This window comes from Nyctibius grandis, chromosome 4, assembly GCF_013368605.1.
Source record: "Nyctibius grandis isolate bNycGra1 chromosome 4, bNycGra1.pri, whole genome shotgun sequence".
NCBI lineage: Eukaryota > Metazoa > Chordata > Aves > Nyctibiiformes > Nyctibiidae > Nyctibius > Nyctibius grandis.
The window spans coordinates 90,039,512-90,053,821 of record NC_090661.1 but is presented as its reverse complement, the minus strand read 5'-3'; the positions used below and the strand labels follow the sequence as shown (position 1 = coordinate 90,053,821).

Below are 14,310 nucleotides of genomic sequence, written 5' to 3'. Positions count from 1 at the left end.
TGTGTTTCCATTTTAATTCAGCTTCCTTGCCAAAAAACATAATTAGTTTTCAGTGCCTATCATTTAGCGTTAGACCCAAACACTAGATTGATTAGGTCAGGCATTTGTTATTTTAAGGGCTATGTCTCCATTCTTCATTTATGAAGAACATGAGCTCAGTAGTCTTGGGGAGAGAGCTGGCCTTTAGAAACTGCGAAGGGGAAGCTCTCTGGGGGCCCCTCCAGCCTTTTAGCTTCTGGGTGTTTTTAACAGAGCCATGAATGCAGATTTGTAAATTTATTGCAGTGCCATCTGTTTTTTTTGCAGGAACCATATTATTGTTGGCTCGTATCTGTCTATTGTGGTGGTCACTCCCCACGAGCTTGCCCTCATAGTCCTAGGGAAAGTGATGAATAGTGGGGGTCAGCATGAATAGGTCACAGGGCAGCTGTCCGGGGCTGCCCTGAACTTGATTACCCCGCTGGTTTTTAAAGACAACGGGCACAATGCAGGTTGTTTAAAACCCTCCCTCCCTTCTCTTTGGCAGAGCAATAATGAAGTGCCTTTTGCTGCTGTGGTTTGTCTGTGGGTGAAGGTGCCTTGTGGGGAAATGCTGGCAGCAGCGAGGCTGCCGCACCATACCTCCTGCAAACCTCACATTGAACTCTGCTGTCTTTCTGTAAGCTTCCAGATGGAAGTCCCGGGGAAAAACTCCCTGTCTGTTACCCCACTCAGACAGGCCCCTTAGCATTTTCAATAATTTTCCCTTTTACCATTTTGGCACAGAATATTACCTCAGTTCACTCTTACGGATTTGAGATCATTTTGTAGAATTACATGTAGCACCTAACACATGCTCTAGGCGCTATTTCAAAGTTAAAACAGGCACAGTCCGATCTTAAGATTTTAAAGCCAATACACAAGCAAACCGTAAGAAGCAGAAAGCGGTTAAAGAAGGTGGAGCAAAGGAAAGACAAAATCTAGCAACCATCAACCGTTTACTTCCAGCTGGTAGCCTCATCCCACTGCTTAGGGCTCCTCTCCAGGTGTGTTTCTCCTCCTTAAAAGTATTTTTTGCTGTGCAAAGTTGAAGCCCTCTTTTCAACTGGTGGGGAAGGTTACATGCTGGGGAGGGAGTGAGGGTCCTTCAGCTCCTTCCCTCCTTTCCTCCCTCCCTCCCCGGAGGAAGATGCTGCAGTTCACCTCTGCCTTCTGTTGGAGAGCTGGTTGAGGCAGGATGTACCTGGTGTGTAAAGTTATGCTGGTTACCTCATCTTTTACGCTACTAATGCTTGCTAGTAAGGAGTTGCTGATTGAAAAGCCTCCTGAAATTGCTAGAAGTACATTCTTAGTTTTACTTTTAAGATTATTCTTTCTGTTTAATTTTTTTTTCTTTATTCACAAACAAACAAAATAATTTCCATTCCTTTGTGACACTTAATTCATGTTAAAAAACTAGCCAAGGTGGGTTGTGACAGAGTCTAAGTTACAATGGAATGCTGCCTTGTGGCAGAAAGGCCACTGGGCTCTTTCAGCATTAGTGCTAATAGGAGTCTGTCACCCCGCCGCATTTCTGCATTCCTCTGTAATTGAGTAAATTGCAAGTGTTGTCTGCTCCCCTCTGCCCTTTGTGTCCATGTCCACTTACCATCCGAAGAACGTGGGCAGTGATAAATAAAGAGCTGAACAGGGCTCTCAACTCTTTGAAAGCAGCGTGTTGCCAGCCCCCCAGTTATATTTCTTTAAGTGTTTATGTTTTTCTGTATTCTTTCTCTTGTGTGGCTGGAACCCTGGGGATCCAAAGCCATGAGAGAGGCCAAGAAGCTAACAAAGTAGCTGTCCCCTTGTTAGCTTGTTCCTTTCTTCTTTAAAAAACAAGATGAAAACCATCTGGCTCAGGGCATTACATTTTCCTCCCCCATGCACCTCTATAGATGAAGAGTTTCACCTGCAGTGAGGGTTTACATTGATTAGGGAGGGAGCAGTAATTCAAGCCTCCATCCACTTCAGTGGTACTTTGCAGTCTTTAAAGGTGCTGACCCATTGAGTTAAACTGTCAAGGGAGGATAAAAAAGGATCTTCATCCCGGGAGGTAACAGCTGCCAGGTTTTCAACACCTTGCACGCTGCTGGAAAAATGTCACAAATTGTCAATGGAAAGAAAAATCACTTGGCTGCCATCTTCCTGTAATGACGTGCCTTATAAAATGAAAGATTTAAGGGTTTAAAAATCAGCAAGTAGCTGTCAGGAAAAAAAAAAATCCTGAGGGATTTTGAACAATGGGCCCAACAAGATGTATCCCAAAAGACTCTGAATAATGCATCCAAGTTGGAATAACCTGATCTGATTAGGATGACCATGGTTATCTTTGCACAGTGGGACAAGAGGGAAGTGAAAGCAGCAGTAGCACAGAAGTCTAACGTCACCGTGCCTGTATTTAAAAAAAAAAGAAAGTCAAAAAAAATAAAAGTCTGATTCATAAGCCAGTGAACTGAGAGAAGACATACTGTATTTCTGCTCTTTTGAGGACAATTTGTTTTCAAGCAGCTACCAGATGGCTAAATACCACGACATTTCCTTTTACTTTTTTTTTTCTTCTTTAACAAGAGATCTAGTTCTCCTTGCTCTTTGTTTTTGTTTGTTTTAATGCTTTTACGTCGCTGAACAACCCCGTGGTGTTTGGGCATTGTGACATACTGGTTTTTTGTTTCCCGCACTGTGCGTTGATAGATGAGGAAAAAAAGATCTTCAGCTTTAATGTAATTTCAGATAACAGGCAGATTGGAGTAAGGCTTTTTGTTTGTACTGTCTTGAAGTTTTTTGTTTTAGGGGCCCTTTTTTTTTTGCTGTTTGTTTTAGGTAAGTCATTTTAATTGTACTGAGTAATTAGAAGGTACACACAGCCAAGGGAGCTTTGTTATGGTAATTGCTCAAGAAAACCCACTCCCCAACTACCATTGCCATGTGTTGAGACACGTCTTCCCTCTAGTGGCAATATTAAGGACTCTGGCTTTCACAGTTGGCAAGGTGTAATTGCAATATGACAAACTGTGCTTTAGGGAGAATCCTGTAAATGATCTAGTTTTTTGTTTGGCTAGTTGTTATTTTGTCTTACGACTTTCCGTGGAGACTACCCTTCCCAAGGCTGGGCTAGGGATAACAAAAATTTTCTCTTAAGAAAATAAGTGTGGCGAATCCTGGGTAATGTCTTACAGCTTGACTTAATTCTAGTTGTCTTTTTAATTACCTGTTTATAAAAACGTTTTTAAATTTGTTGAGATTACTTAATTCTTTCAGAAGAAGCACCTCATTTGAAATAAATAAATAAATTGCATTTATTTTAAATAGTCCTTGTGAAAGACCTTTAAAGGGTAATTAATGCAAGTCTCCTAAGACTCTAAGCGAGATGAAAGCGATCTTTCCAAATCTGCTGGAGTGATTTGTTTATATAACTTCCCACTTCTGCTGAATTCTTCTGAGTCTAATAACTTTTTTTCTAACCGTTTGGCAATTTGTGCTTAGCTACAAAAGCCCTTGTTCAAAAAGAACAGTTTAATAATCTTTTCCCTGAAAATGACTTGAAGGGAGGGTATGGGTTTTGTCTTTTTGCTGTGTTTTTATTAGTGTTATCTTTCTCTGATAAATCATGTAATTATTAACTATTGGGGGGGGAAGTCTTATTGAACTCCTGGGTTGCAGCTTCTATTAAAAAGTGGAGTTTTGTTCAGGGACTGGGGATTCTCAGAATAAATGGCAAAAGAAATGGATTTCAGTTGGCAGAAAAGCTGCACGCACATACACACACACACACACAGAGTTCTGCCTGGGGTTTGAGGCTTCAGGTTGGCATTCAGTGTTCGTCCAGAGCTACGTGGACAAGAGTAGAAATGTTTATGTGTTTATGCCAAAGAACAGGATCATACTTTCTTTAAAAAGAAAAATGTAACCAAAGACACTTAAAGAATGAGATCAGATACAGCTCTATCTTTAGTGAACCATAGTCTAGTGTCTCTGTGGCATTTTAAGCCTTTGGCTGAGAGTGAATACAGCTTTGTGGTTCCCCTGCTTCTGACATGATTTGGTGCTGCTATATATCTGGAGGGGTTTTTTTTTCATTAGAGCTCATTTTGCTATAGGGCTGCTTAACACTGTTCTCAAACGGCTTTTGCAAGGTTAAAGGAATGCAGCTTGGTAACAAGTTTGTGTCATTTTAAATATATACCTCCCAGTAAATAAGGAGGAGCCTTGCAATCAATCCCTTTTAGTGTGTTATATGTTTCACCTGACAACTAAGCCCTCTATTGATTAACCATTACTTTGTTAGATAATCTCGTGTCATTGAAGCCACTGTAAAAATTAAACTCTTTAAAATGTTTTACCCTAGCAACAGTGTGAAAATTGAAAACTTGTTCAGAATTACAGCCAGCTTCCACAAAGAGGGTAGCTTTCAACAAACTGGTTTATGTTTGCATGCTTTATATGCAATATAAAAACATATTAAAGCACTCCAACGCAAAGCTATCTGCCTGTGGCGTTGAACCAGGCTACCATTTCAGACTGCTTTTCCTTGGTGAAGAAACCTCTTATCTTGATGAAAGGTGAGGAGAAACTTGAACAGTTTTGGTGCAGATTAGATAAGATTCGTAAAAGGTTCAAGCTTTAAAGGTGAGCTTGAGAAATTTGCTTTTCTGAGGCTTGGTTCTGGTTTTGATTTTCTTGGTTTTCTTCCAGGTTAGTCAATGTCCCCATAGGCATCAGAATGAATGAAAGGAGGTACTCTGATGTTGTAGTGTAGCATGAGACACCATCAAATGTTTCACCTAAAATGCAGGGCTCTGCATTATTACTTGATGGTATGACATTCAGTCTACCTTCAGTTAGGTCTATTCACTAGTAACTCAGCGTATGAACACAAATATGCCAGATGAAATAAAATCTCCATGTCCAGCAGTCATCTTGTGTCTCAGAGTAGCCAGTAACTGCTGCCTACAGAGGAATGTTTGAAGAGGGCAGCCACATAGTATTACCTTCACAATATATTCTCCCAGCTTCTTATGACTTGACTTCATGAGCCAGATGCTGCTTCTTTGCAACATTATCAATACGTTTCCATTGAGACCTATTAAGTAGAGTGACATTACTTCTTTTTTTCCTCTGGACTTTAAGGGAGAACTAGGCTTTCATCTGCACTTTTCCTTGAAACCTTTCTAAACGTATGGTAGAACATGCACATGAATCTTCTTTACCCTTTTTATTCATCCCACACGGCTAATAATGCATTCTTCTGTGAGACTGTGAAAATAAGAACAGAAGAACTTCATAACTTTGCAAACATAGTAATGGACATTGAACTGAAGATCACTGTATGGTTTATTCTCAAATATGCATCCTGATGGGTTGAATCCATTATACATACTCCTTTTAATTTTCTTTTTTTCCCCCACTACTTTTATTGAGAAACAAAGAGCTGCTGAAGGACTAAGTGGTTGTCAGGTAATTTGGCACTTACATAGATCTTTGCCTAATAAAATTACTGTGTAAAAGTTGATTCGAACAGTAAAAGCGTGTTCTTGTCTCCTTTCTGTGGCTGAAAAGGTTGGGAAGGAGGGATTTAAGTATTGTTGGCATGTTGTGAAAGGGCAGAGAGGTATTGAGGGAATGCCCAGGTCAGTCAGACCCAGCGTCCACTCAACCAGTGCCGACTCTGGCACTGTCTGTGGAAGATGCTGTTGGATGAGAGCAAACGGGTCTTGCCTCTCTCTGTGCTTCCTTACCCTCCTGCAGCATCTACCACTGTTGCACTAGGGTTGTCCAGGGAATATCTCTGCCTAGTATTCTATAGACCTGCTGTCAATGAGTTTGTTTAATCCCTTTTTCCACTTGCTGATGTTGTTTCTCTCCACGGTGTCCTGGGGCAGCAAGCTCCAGAAGTTCTCCGCCTGCTGTGTGAAGAAGTGTTTCATTTTATCTGCTTTAAATTTACACTATACTAGTTCCATAAAGTGTCAGTAGTCCTGGTATTGTGGGATTTGATGAACAAGTTATGGTGGAAATTCAGTTGGTGCTGTTCACACTAAGATGTACTGTGTGGATTAAAATAATAAAAATTAATCAATACATTGGAATAATTATTTGTATCTACATTCTGACACACATACAACTTATGAATAGTGGCACAGTGAGCTTCCTTCCTTCCTTCTCAAAGTTCTAGAGTTTTTAGATTTAGCTTTTAGCATTTCACATTGTGTATTTGGATTGTCTGTTCTTTCCCATTTGTAAATGTGAGAGAAAGCCTGTTGTAAGCCTGGCTTTTAAAAAGCTGCCTTGCTACCAAGGTTTGTGCATACCTGTCTTAGGAGGAAAAAGACTGACAAGATCTGAGCTCGGTTCATGGTTCAGTTCATGGAGCCAGAGGCTTCCCTGTTGCTTTCAGTAAATGTTTTTGTGGCTGAGCTTTTCATCTGCAAAGTGGAGTGTCACGGTTTAAAGCTGGGCTGGCTATTAAACCTGCGGCAGATGCCCTCTGTTATCCCCCCCCCTCCCCCCAGAGGGAAAGGGAAAGGGAAAAGGGAGAGAGACTTCTGGGTTGGAAAATTAAAACAGTTTTAATAAACTATAATAATGAAAAAAAAAGTATAATAATAATAATAGAAATAATCAAATATATACAAATATATATACAAAACCAAGATTGAACTCCCCTGAAGTCAGCCACGTCACCACCGGCACTGCAGGGCAGGCTCCGGGAAGGCCCAGCCTGGGCCTAGCGATGGTCGAGAGCTGGATTCAGGAATGCACGGATCGGGATTGGGGGCAGCAGGAAAACAGACGGAGTCCTCCCTGGACACCGGCCATAGCAGAAAGAGAGCGAGACCCTCGTGATCCCCCCTCTTTATACTGAGAATGACGTGTATGGGATGGAATACCCTCGTTGGTCAATTTTGGGTCACCTGCCCTGTCTGCTCCCCCCTGCAGCTGCGACCCCCCTTCGGCTCTTCACTCATAAGCAGTGAGGAATTCAGCAGTGACCTTGGTTTCTCTCAAGAACAAGTACAGCAAGAGCCTTTCTGCACAACATCCCTACCGGTGCCTCAGCGATAACTACAAACTTAGAGCGTTATCAGTCCTGGAAGCAGACACTGTCCGCAAAAACATGCAGTTAGTTTTAGAAAGTGCGGTTACTTAGAGGAGACTTAGCTGAAAGTAAAAATCACTGAAAGGAAAATCGGCCTGGTTTAGGCCAAACCAGGACATGGAGTTAGTAGCTTTCTTTGAGTCAGGGCTCCTCATAAAATTTACAGTATGTAGCCGATAAGTTGTGCAGAAATACTGCTACTGGAATTTTAGGAATTAAATTGCAAATGAAAGAAACCACAGATTTATGATAAATGGGTTAAATTACACGAACATAAATAGTGAACAAAGAATCTTACCAACTCTTCATGGTTTGTCACCTTGAGAATCTGGTTGAATTTAACTAACACGCTGCTTGTAAAATGAGGTTTGCATGGTATTGTCTGAACGTCAGTGCAAAGCAGATGGTGTCAACTTTCTGTCCACCAGTTGGGCCACTGAATCTAAGCCACGATTTGTAATAGTTTATGCCATTCTGATTTTTTCTTCTGAGGAGAAAGTGCTGTGCATACCAGAGTGATGGTTTTATGATGTTGGCAAATATTTGCAAGAGGCTAAGTTGAATCCACCAGACTTCTGTTTGCTTGTGGCCTAATCCCAGTTTGAATCTGAACCTCTCCTGCTGAAAGATGCACTCTGTTCCTCTGCACAGCACTTTGAAAGGGTTCGTGTGTTTGAATTTTTCAGTTTCTCCTTCTGGATCCAGAGTCAGAAATTGCTGGCTGGCTGCTAGTCACAGCAGATACTGATGTTGTAACTCGTAAGGAGATCTGCTGAAGCCAGGATATTCTGCACTCCTGTCTGTCACTGGTTGCTTTCTGGTTAGAGAGCTCACTGAGAAATAAAGCATGAACTGCTGAAGCGATGAAGAAGGTAGGGCTTCTGTGCTCCTTTTTCTGTTTCGTGATGAAGTTTAAAGCAGGTCTGTAAAGAAGTAAGGTGGAAAGAATTGTAATTTCCTGGATTTCCACAAGAGTGTCTGTGCTGTGCCAGACCAGTACAGGTCCACCTGAGCCAGTATACTGATTTCCCATGGTGGGCTATAAGGAGTGTTTAATGAGGATCATAAGAACTGAGGTAAATAATGTTATAAACTGATCGTGAACACTCAGTTCCCATCAGTTGGTGCTTACCGTCCTCCTGAGCTGGAAACTGTTAAGAACACTGGGTTTGTGGATGTATCTCCTATCGCTCAGCGTAACCCCCTTTTCACCTCTTTGCATTCTTGCCTCTGACGTCCTTTACAATGTGTTCCTCTGCTGGTTTGTACGTTGTTACTGCCTGCATCTTGCGCAGAGTCAGGCCTGTGACAAGAGGGGCAAAAAGGGGAGGCGATTTGTTTGGTGTTTAGCGCTGAGGGAATCTGGCTCTGATGACGTAGCTTTGGAGCAGAGGGAGAGGTTTAGAAGCCCTTAGCATGCCAGTGTTGCCCACAGCTTTTGTAACCTATGGCAGGCTTGGGGTTGAATTACTTTCAAATCAAACAAATAGAAATCTGTAGCAAGCACTGAAAGAAGGATCTTCAGAGATTGCCAGCGCATATTACAGGGAGAGAACTGACAGGCAGTCCACTACAGATCTTTGTGCGTCCTCCCCTTAAGGCAATCTTAAAAATACCATGAATGTTAGTGTGTTTTACTTAGTGCTCTTGGAAGTGTCTTTGTAGCAAGTTTAATTTCATTCCCTTTCAACATGCTTCTGGGGTTTTCCCCAAACAACTGTTGGAGGTAGCAACATCTTCTCTGTGGTCCACTTACTACTCCTGCAACAAAGCAAGTTTGTGCTTGCTTTTGGGCTGCCACTTTTGCTTGGGAGCAGTTTTCTGTAAATGGTGACAGGCGGTGGGCTTTTAATCCAGTACTGGAGCTCTTAGGTGCTACTGTACTCCTACTACTACTAGAAAATGTGAGCTTAATCAAGTAGTAATTAAAAAACTTGAAAGTAGAGAGGGGGGGAGCCTCCATTAGAAACTCCCAAGTTCTTCAGACATCTTAAATAGCCAAATCAACCAAAATATACTTTTAAGCACCCTTCATAAGTACTGTTCATACGCTGCCCTTAAAAAAGGGAGAGACTGAGTAATGTGTTCTGCAAAGACTCCAAAGTCTGCAGCCTCAGCTGAGGCTCCCCTGGGCAGAACAGTGTATAAGTTAAAGAAAAAAAGACTTTAAAAGAAAAAGCTTTCTAAAATTGGGAAGATTAAATACAATAAGTGAGATGTGGCCTGCATTTGCTCCCTTCTGATTATAATCTTCATACTGTGCCCATGTATTTTTACCTGATGAAGACACGGGATGTTTATTAACATTTGACATACACTGTGATAACTAGTGTGTAGCAATCACCTTGCTTTAGTGGTTCAGTTATGCAGCATTTTGTGAAAAATTGAACAACTGAGATCAGATATTTTTTTCCTTTTTCAAAAGAAAAGAGGAGAAAAATCTTTTTTTCCTTTGTATCTCAAAACTATAAAATTGTACATAGCTTCTCAGAGGACATGCATGCCCTCAGCGTAGGCTTTTGCTGTAAACTAGTTTATTTTGGTTCGAAACTTTTATACCTTAGGAAAAAGGAAATGTAGTAGAGTTGTCGTGGGTTCCTGTGCCAAAAATGTGGTGCCTGAAACAAAATTGTGTTCTTCTATTCATAACCATTTTAATCTTTCTGCAGACCTACAACAGCTGTGCCAGACTGTGCTTAAACCAGGAAACAGTATGTCTAGGAAGCACTGCTATGAAGACTGAAAATTGTGTGGCCAAAGTAAGTAAGAGAACAGCTTTGGTTTTGAGGTTTTTTTAGCAGATTGTTCATTGTTAATCAAAGAAAAGGTCTTGTTAAAAATTACAGTTAGAAAAAAAAACTAAGACGGAAAGCAAGTATTTTGGGTAGGCTTTTCTGTCCTTCAGTGTAGAGTTTTCAGAGTTGGTGTTTTTCTCTGTTGGAAATATTACTTGAGTCCTGAGCCATCTAGGATTGAAGAGTTCATTCTGCTATACAAGTAATAGGCTTTTCCAGTGGGATGACTTATGCCTGCCATGTAATTAGCTGTGGCAACTTCAAGTGATAAATGTCTAGATATATGCTAAAAATACTGCATGAGAGCTCTTTGTATCATGGTTCCCTTTCTTAGCTACCAGAGAGGAGGTGGAAAAAGAAAGACCTTTCAATTAAAATACAGTGAATGCTGTATTTAAGGGAAGGGGAGGAGGGAGATATGGCAGTCAGAATGGCAAGAAAATGGATGTATTAGCCCGTCAGAGAAAAGTCATTCCTTGAGAATTTAGTAGGTGTGAGTAGAAAAGATAAGGTGCCATTAGCTACCCTCTTTTCTTAAAATTCAGCATAACTAAAGTAACATATACGTACGACTGTTTGTGAATCGAGGACATTTGAACTGTGATGCAATATGTATAGAAAGGCTGCGCGAAGGATGCGTTCAGCCTTGTGTAAGCTTCATATTTCCACTGAAAGGAAGTTTAGAATGGGCATGCAGGACAGATCAGCGCATGCAGCCATCTGTTACCAAAAACAGCTGGCATTTTGTTGCTCCTCTGTCACCACAAACCTGACCACTCAAAAGCTTGTTTTCTCTTTCGGTTATTTATTCCTTGATCTTCTTGAAGTCCTTTTTTTTCATACTTTGAATGGTTGTTAAAGGTGCCTTGTCCCTTCGGGGCCCACTTTTGTATTGACCTTTAAGATAATTTCCCGGCTAATGTTTGCTGGGATTTTGCTGGTGAAATTTGGATGTCCCATTACTTTTGTTTCCTGTCAGGGAATTGGCCATCATAAAACTTTGTCATGGTGCTTGCAGGTGGCTTAGCGCTTGTAAACTGTGCTTGACATGCCAGGTTACCTTCCAGTGGAGAAGCACTTCTGAGAAGCTACCAATCTTGGTACAAAGTGCTAATATTTAATACCGACACCCATTCTTAGCTTAAGACGACTAATATCACAAACTGCTTCCTAAGGCCCTTTATGATACAAAGTAGGTGAAACTCTTTGAGCAAGGCACCAGGGCAGCTCTGACTGAATTATACTGGCATACAGCATCATTCTGATGCCACGAAGCAGCTCACAGCAAGCTAGAGTAAATCCATTCAACCCCATCTGCTTTATAGCATCTTGTTTGACCTGATCATCTTACTAAGGATCAAGGATGAGCAAGAACTACAGCTAATTTAAGTGAAACCTCTTTTAATGACATACCTAATGTCCTAAATAATAAACGCTCCTAAAATTACATTTTCAGTAGGATCATGGTAAAAAGTGTGGGTAGGGCTTAAAGCAGGAACAGTAAGACTTGTTTCATGTTATTGGGGATGAATTTGAGCCATCACTCTGAAGATGAAAAAGCATATGTTTTTAAGTGTTGTGGCTCTGTATGCTATAGGACAATATATATGTATATATGCTGTAAGACAATCTGCCATCACATACATGTATATGAAAAACCATATATATACATGCATATATACACACATGTATACATGCATATATACACACACACAGAGACACATTTTTTTACATATATATATGAAAAAACATAAGGACTTTTCTGGGGCTGTAATTCCTCTAGTACTAGCTTGCCTGGCTATTGTACTTCTTTCCTTTGCCTTCCCAGCTGCAAACCAAAATCAAATAGGTTCTAAGAAAGCTTGTCTTTCAAATTCCAGAAGTGTTGAAGCATTTGTAAATCCAGTTAGCTAAATGCAGATGGCTCAGTGATGGCATAGGCAAATGGCACAACTGTTAAATGTTCCCTAGGTGAAGGGCTTAAATGAGATTTAAGGAGTCCAGAGGCCTTCTGGCCTTCTATGCACATGGCGAGTTTTATCCTCCATGATTGATATGTCTTACAGCCTTGGACTTTAAAATATTTTGTCAAAAGGGTCAATACTGGAAAGTATAACAGTGGGTTTCTTTATCTGCAACACTTCTGGGAAAGGGCTTTCAATTTTTTTTTTTTTTTTAACTGGCATTGAAAGACAAAAAGGATTACTTTGGAAATCATGATTTGCCTTTTCTGATGCAGTGCAGTATCGGGCCCTGACGGGAAGCCACAGTCAGCATTATCACGTGCTTGTCAGAAGTGTCAGTCAGTCTGCAAGGGACGATGGCTTTCCTGAAAACAGAAGTTCTGATTCTGCACCTACTTGCAAAAAATAAAATTATGTTCTGTTAAGACTGTGTTAACGCCATTTACTGATCGTGTGCTTGATGTTTCTAAAGTTTGTTCAAAGAATGACATGCAGTTCCCCTTGAGGCCACACACATCAATATTGAGATATCTTTTTTCAGACTGAAGCACTGGCCATCCGTCAAGCTCTATTCTGTACAGGACATCCAGATATAAATTACCAACCTAACAACTGACATTCTTTCTAAAATGGAGGGAAAAAGTTTGTAATAAACAGTTTATTTTTCAAGTATGAAAAGTAGCATAGGGCTGCTGTCTTTTTGACCACTCAAGGAAGTCTGTCTTTGTTGGGAAACCTTGTCTGCCCAGTTTTCTATATGATGTCACGCTGCCTGTGCAGCCAGGTGCTCAGTGGCTTTTGCAAATCTATGGATTATCTAGTTTTATTCAGACATTTAAAAATAGAACTAGAATATCAGGTTCTGATGAATCTTTGTATGTTGTTCCTAGTCTTGCTTTTCTGCTATTTGTCCTCTGAAACTCCATTGATGGGATTTGGGCATATTTGGGTAGAATCAAATAAGGAACAGTAGAAATTGTTTCAAGTGTGCACATGTTTTGACTAAAGACGTGCGATCTTAAATTAAAAATTTTATATTGTGATGCACAGATGTCACCTGCGTGATCTGTAACACCAGTTCTCTTCCGTCCTCAGAATTTTTTCTGTTAGTCTTTTGGCATCTTTTTGCCTATTGCCTTTGAGTGATCAACAAGTCTGAGGTATATTTAACCAAATGTCTTTAAAAAGGAAATGCAGTCTCTAATTGTGTTTTTGTATGTGTGCATACACACACACACACACACATATATACAAAAACTTCTCCTGCTTATCTCTTTAGAAACCAAAAAATGTCTGCAAGAGGATTTCTTTTTATGATACTACTGGTGTGCAACCACAAGTGGACAGCTTTCTCGGGAATTGGTGCTAGGTGCTTAAAAAAGGTAGAAATGTAGCATGAACCTGAGCTCCAATGACAGGGTGTTTGGTTTCAATGAGGCTTATTGAAATCTGGCCAAATGAGCATCTGTTCCTATTGTTTGTTCCATACTTTGTAAGCCAGTATCTTCAGGCCAGATAATGGTGTTGGTGTGTGCTTCATCCTCAATTAGAGAGGGGCACAGTTAAAAATCCCCTGGCATCTGGTATGTCACTAGGATTCTTGTGAAGCTCCTGGGTGTGCAAACAAGTTTCTCTTCTGTTCTGCAGCCGGGACCACTTACTTTCTGTGGTGACCTTCACACTTCCTATTTGCTGTGCAGTGAGGGATGCTCTGATGTGTCTCCAGTCTCCTTGGCTGAGTCTTTGCTTGGATGGGTTATGTGTATTCCTGCTTTCAAAGAGAAGTCTTACCTTTTCACCCTTTCATAATGTGGGCTGTATTACATTTGAGTTTTACTGTTCACTTGGAGTCCATTAGATTTTGCACTTCCCTGGATCATGGAAATATCCTTCTGATTCAAAGTGCCCTTTTCTTTCCCAGCAAGAGACTGATGTACAGCTGATCTCACAGAGTTCTACAGTCAATACCCATTTCCTGTATTCATTAGATAGGTCTTTACTGTTTATTAACTCCTGCGGTCAGTTCCAGTTCGTCTGTATCTGCTATATAATGAAGTGTTCTCAGTTTCATTTTGCACATTGAATTCTTTCCTACATGTGGCAGACATAGGCACCCTGTGGCATACCTGCCAGAGACAGCAGAGACACCTTCTAAATGGCATACAGCATCCCAGGTTTCTGCTTAGTTCTGAACTCAGCAGCAGCTGGGAGAGGTTCTCTGCCTCTATCTTTATCTGAGATAAGTGAAGTTGGAGGAAGAAAAATACAGTCAAGCACACCACCCTTGAAAAATTAGATTTCTGTTTCTAGTAGCAAGCCACTCCTTGCTACCCACATGTGATAACTGGTCCTGCTTTTTAAGGTCCCAGCAAACCAAGGGACTTCTTGGGGTCTTTTAAGCATGTTGTGTCTCCTAGGGAATCTTTGATTGCTGTTC

The 14,310-nt window shown here is 40.8% G+C and overlaps 1 protein-coding gene across 7 annotated transcripts in view; it reads left to right on the top strand.

Annotated features, from left to right (window-relative positions):
* Positions 1-14,310, top strand: part of BTRC (beta-transducin repeat containing E3 ubiquitin protein ligase) — a 123,717-nt gene that overhangs the window by 52,451 nt on the left and 56,956 nt on the right. For all 7 annotated transcript variants that reach the window (XM_068397994.1, XM_068397992.1, XM_068397990.1 and 4 more), the window contains one exon: positions 9,784-9,873. In XM_068397994.1, coding sequence (XP_068254095.1) covers positions 9,784-9,873 — 90 coding nt within the window. The remainder of the gene's footprint in view (positions 1-9,783; positions 9,874-14,310) is intronic.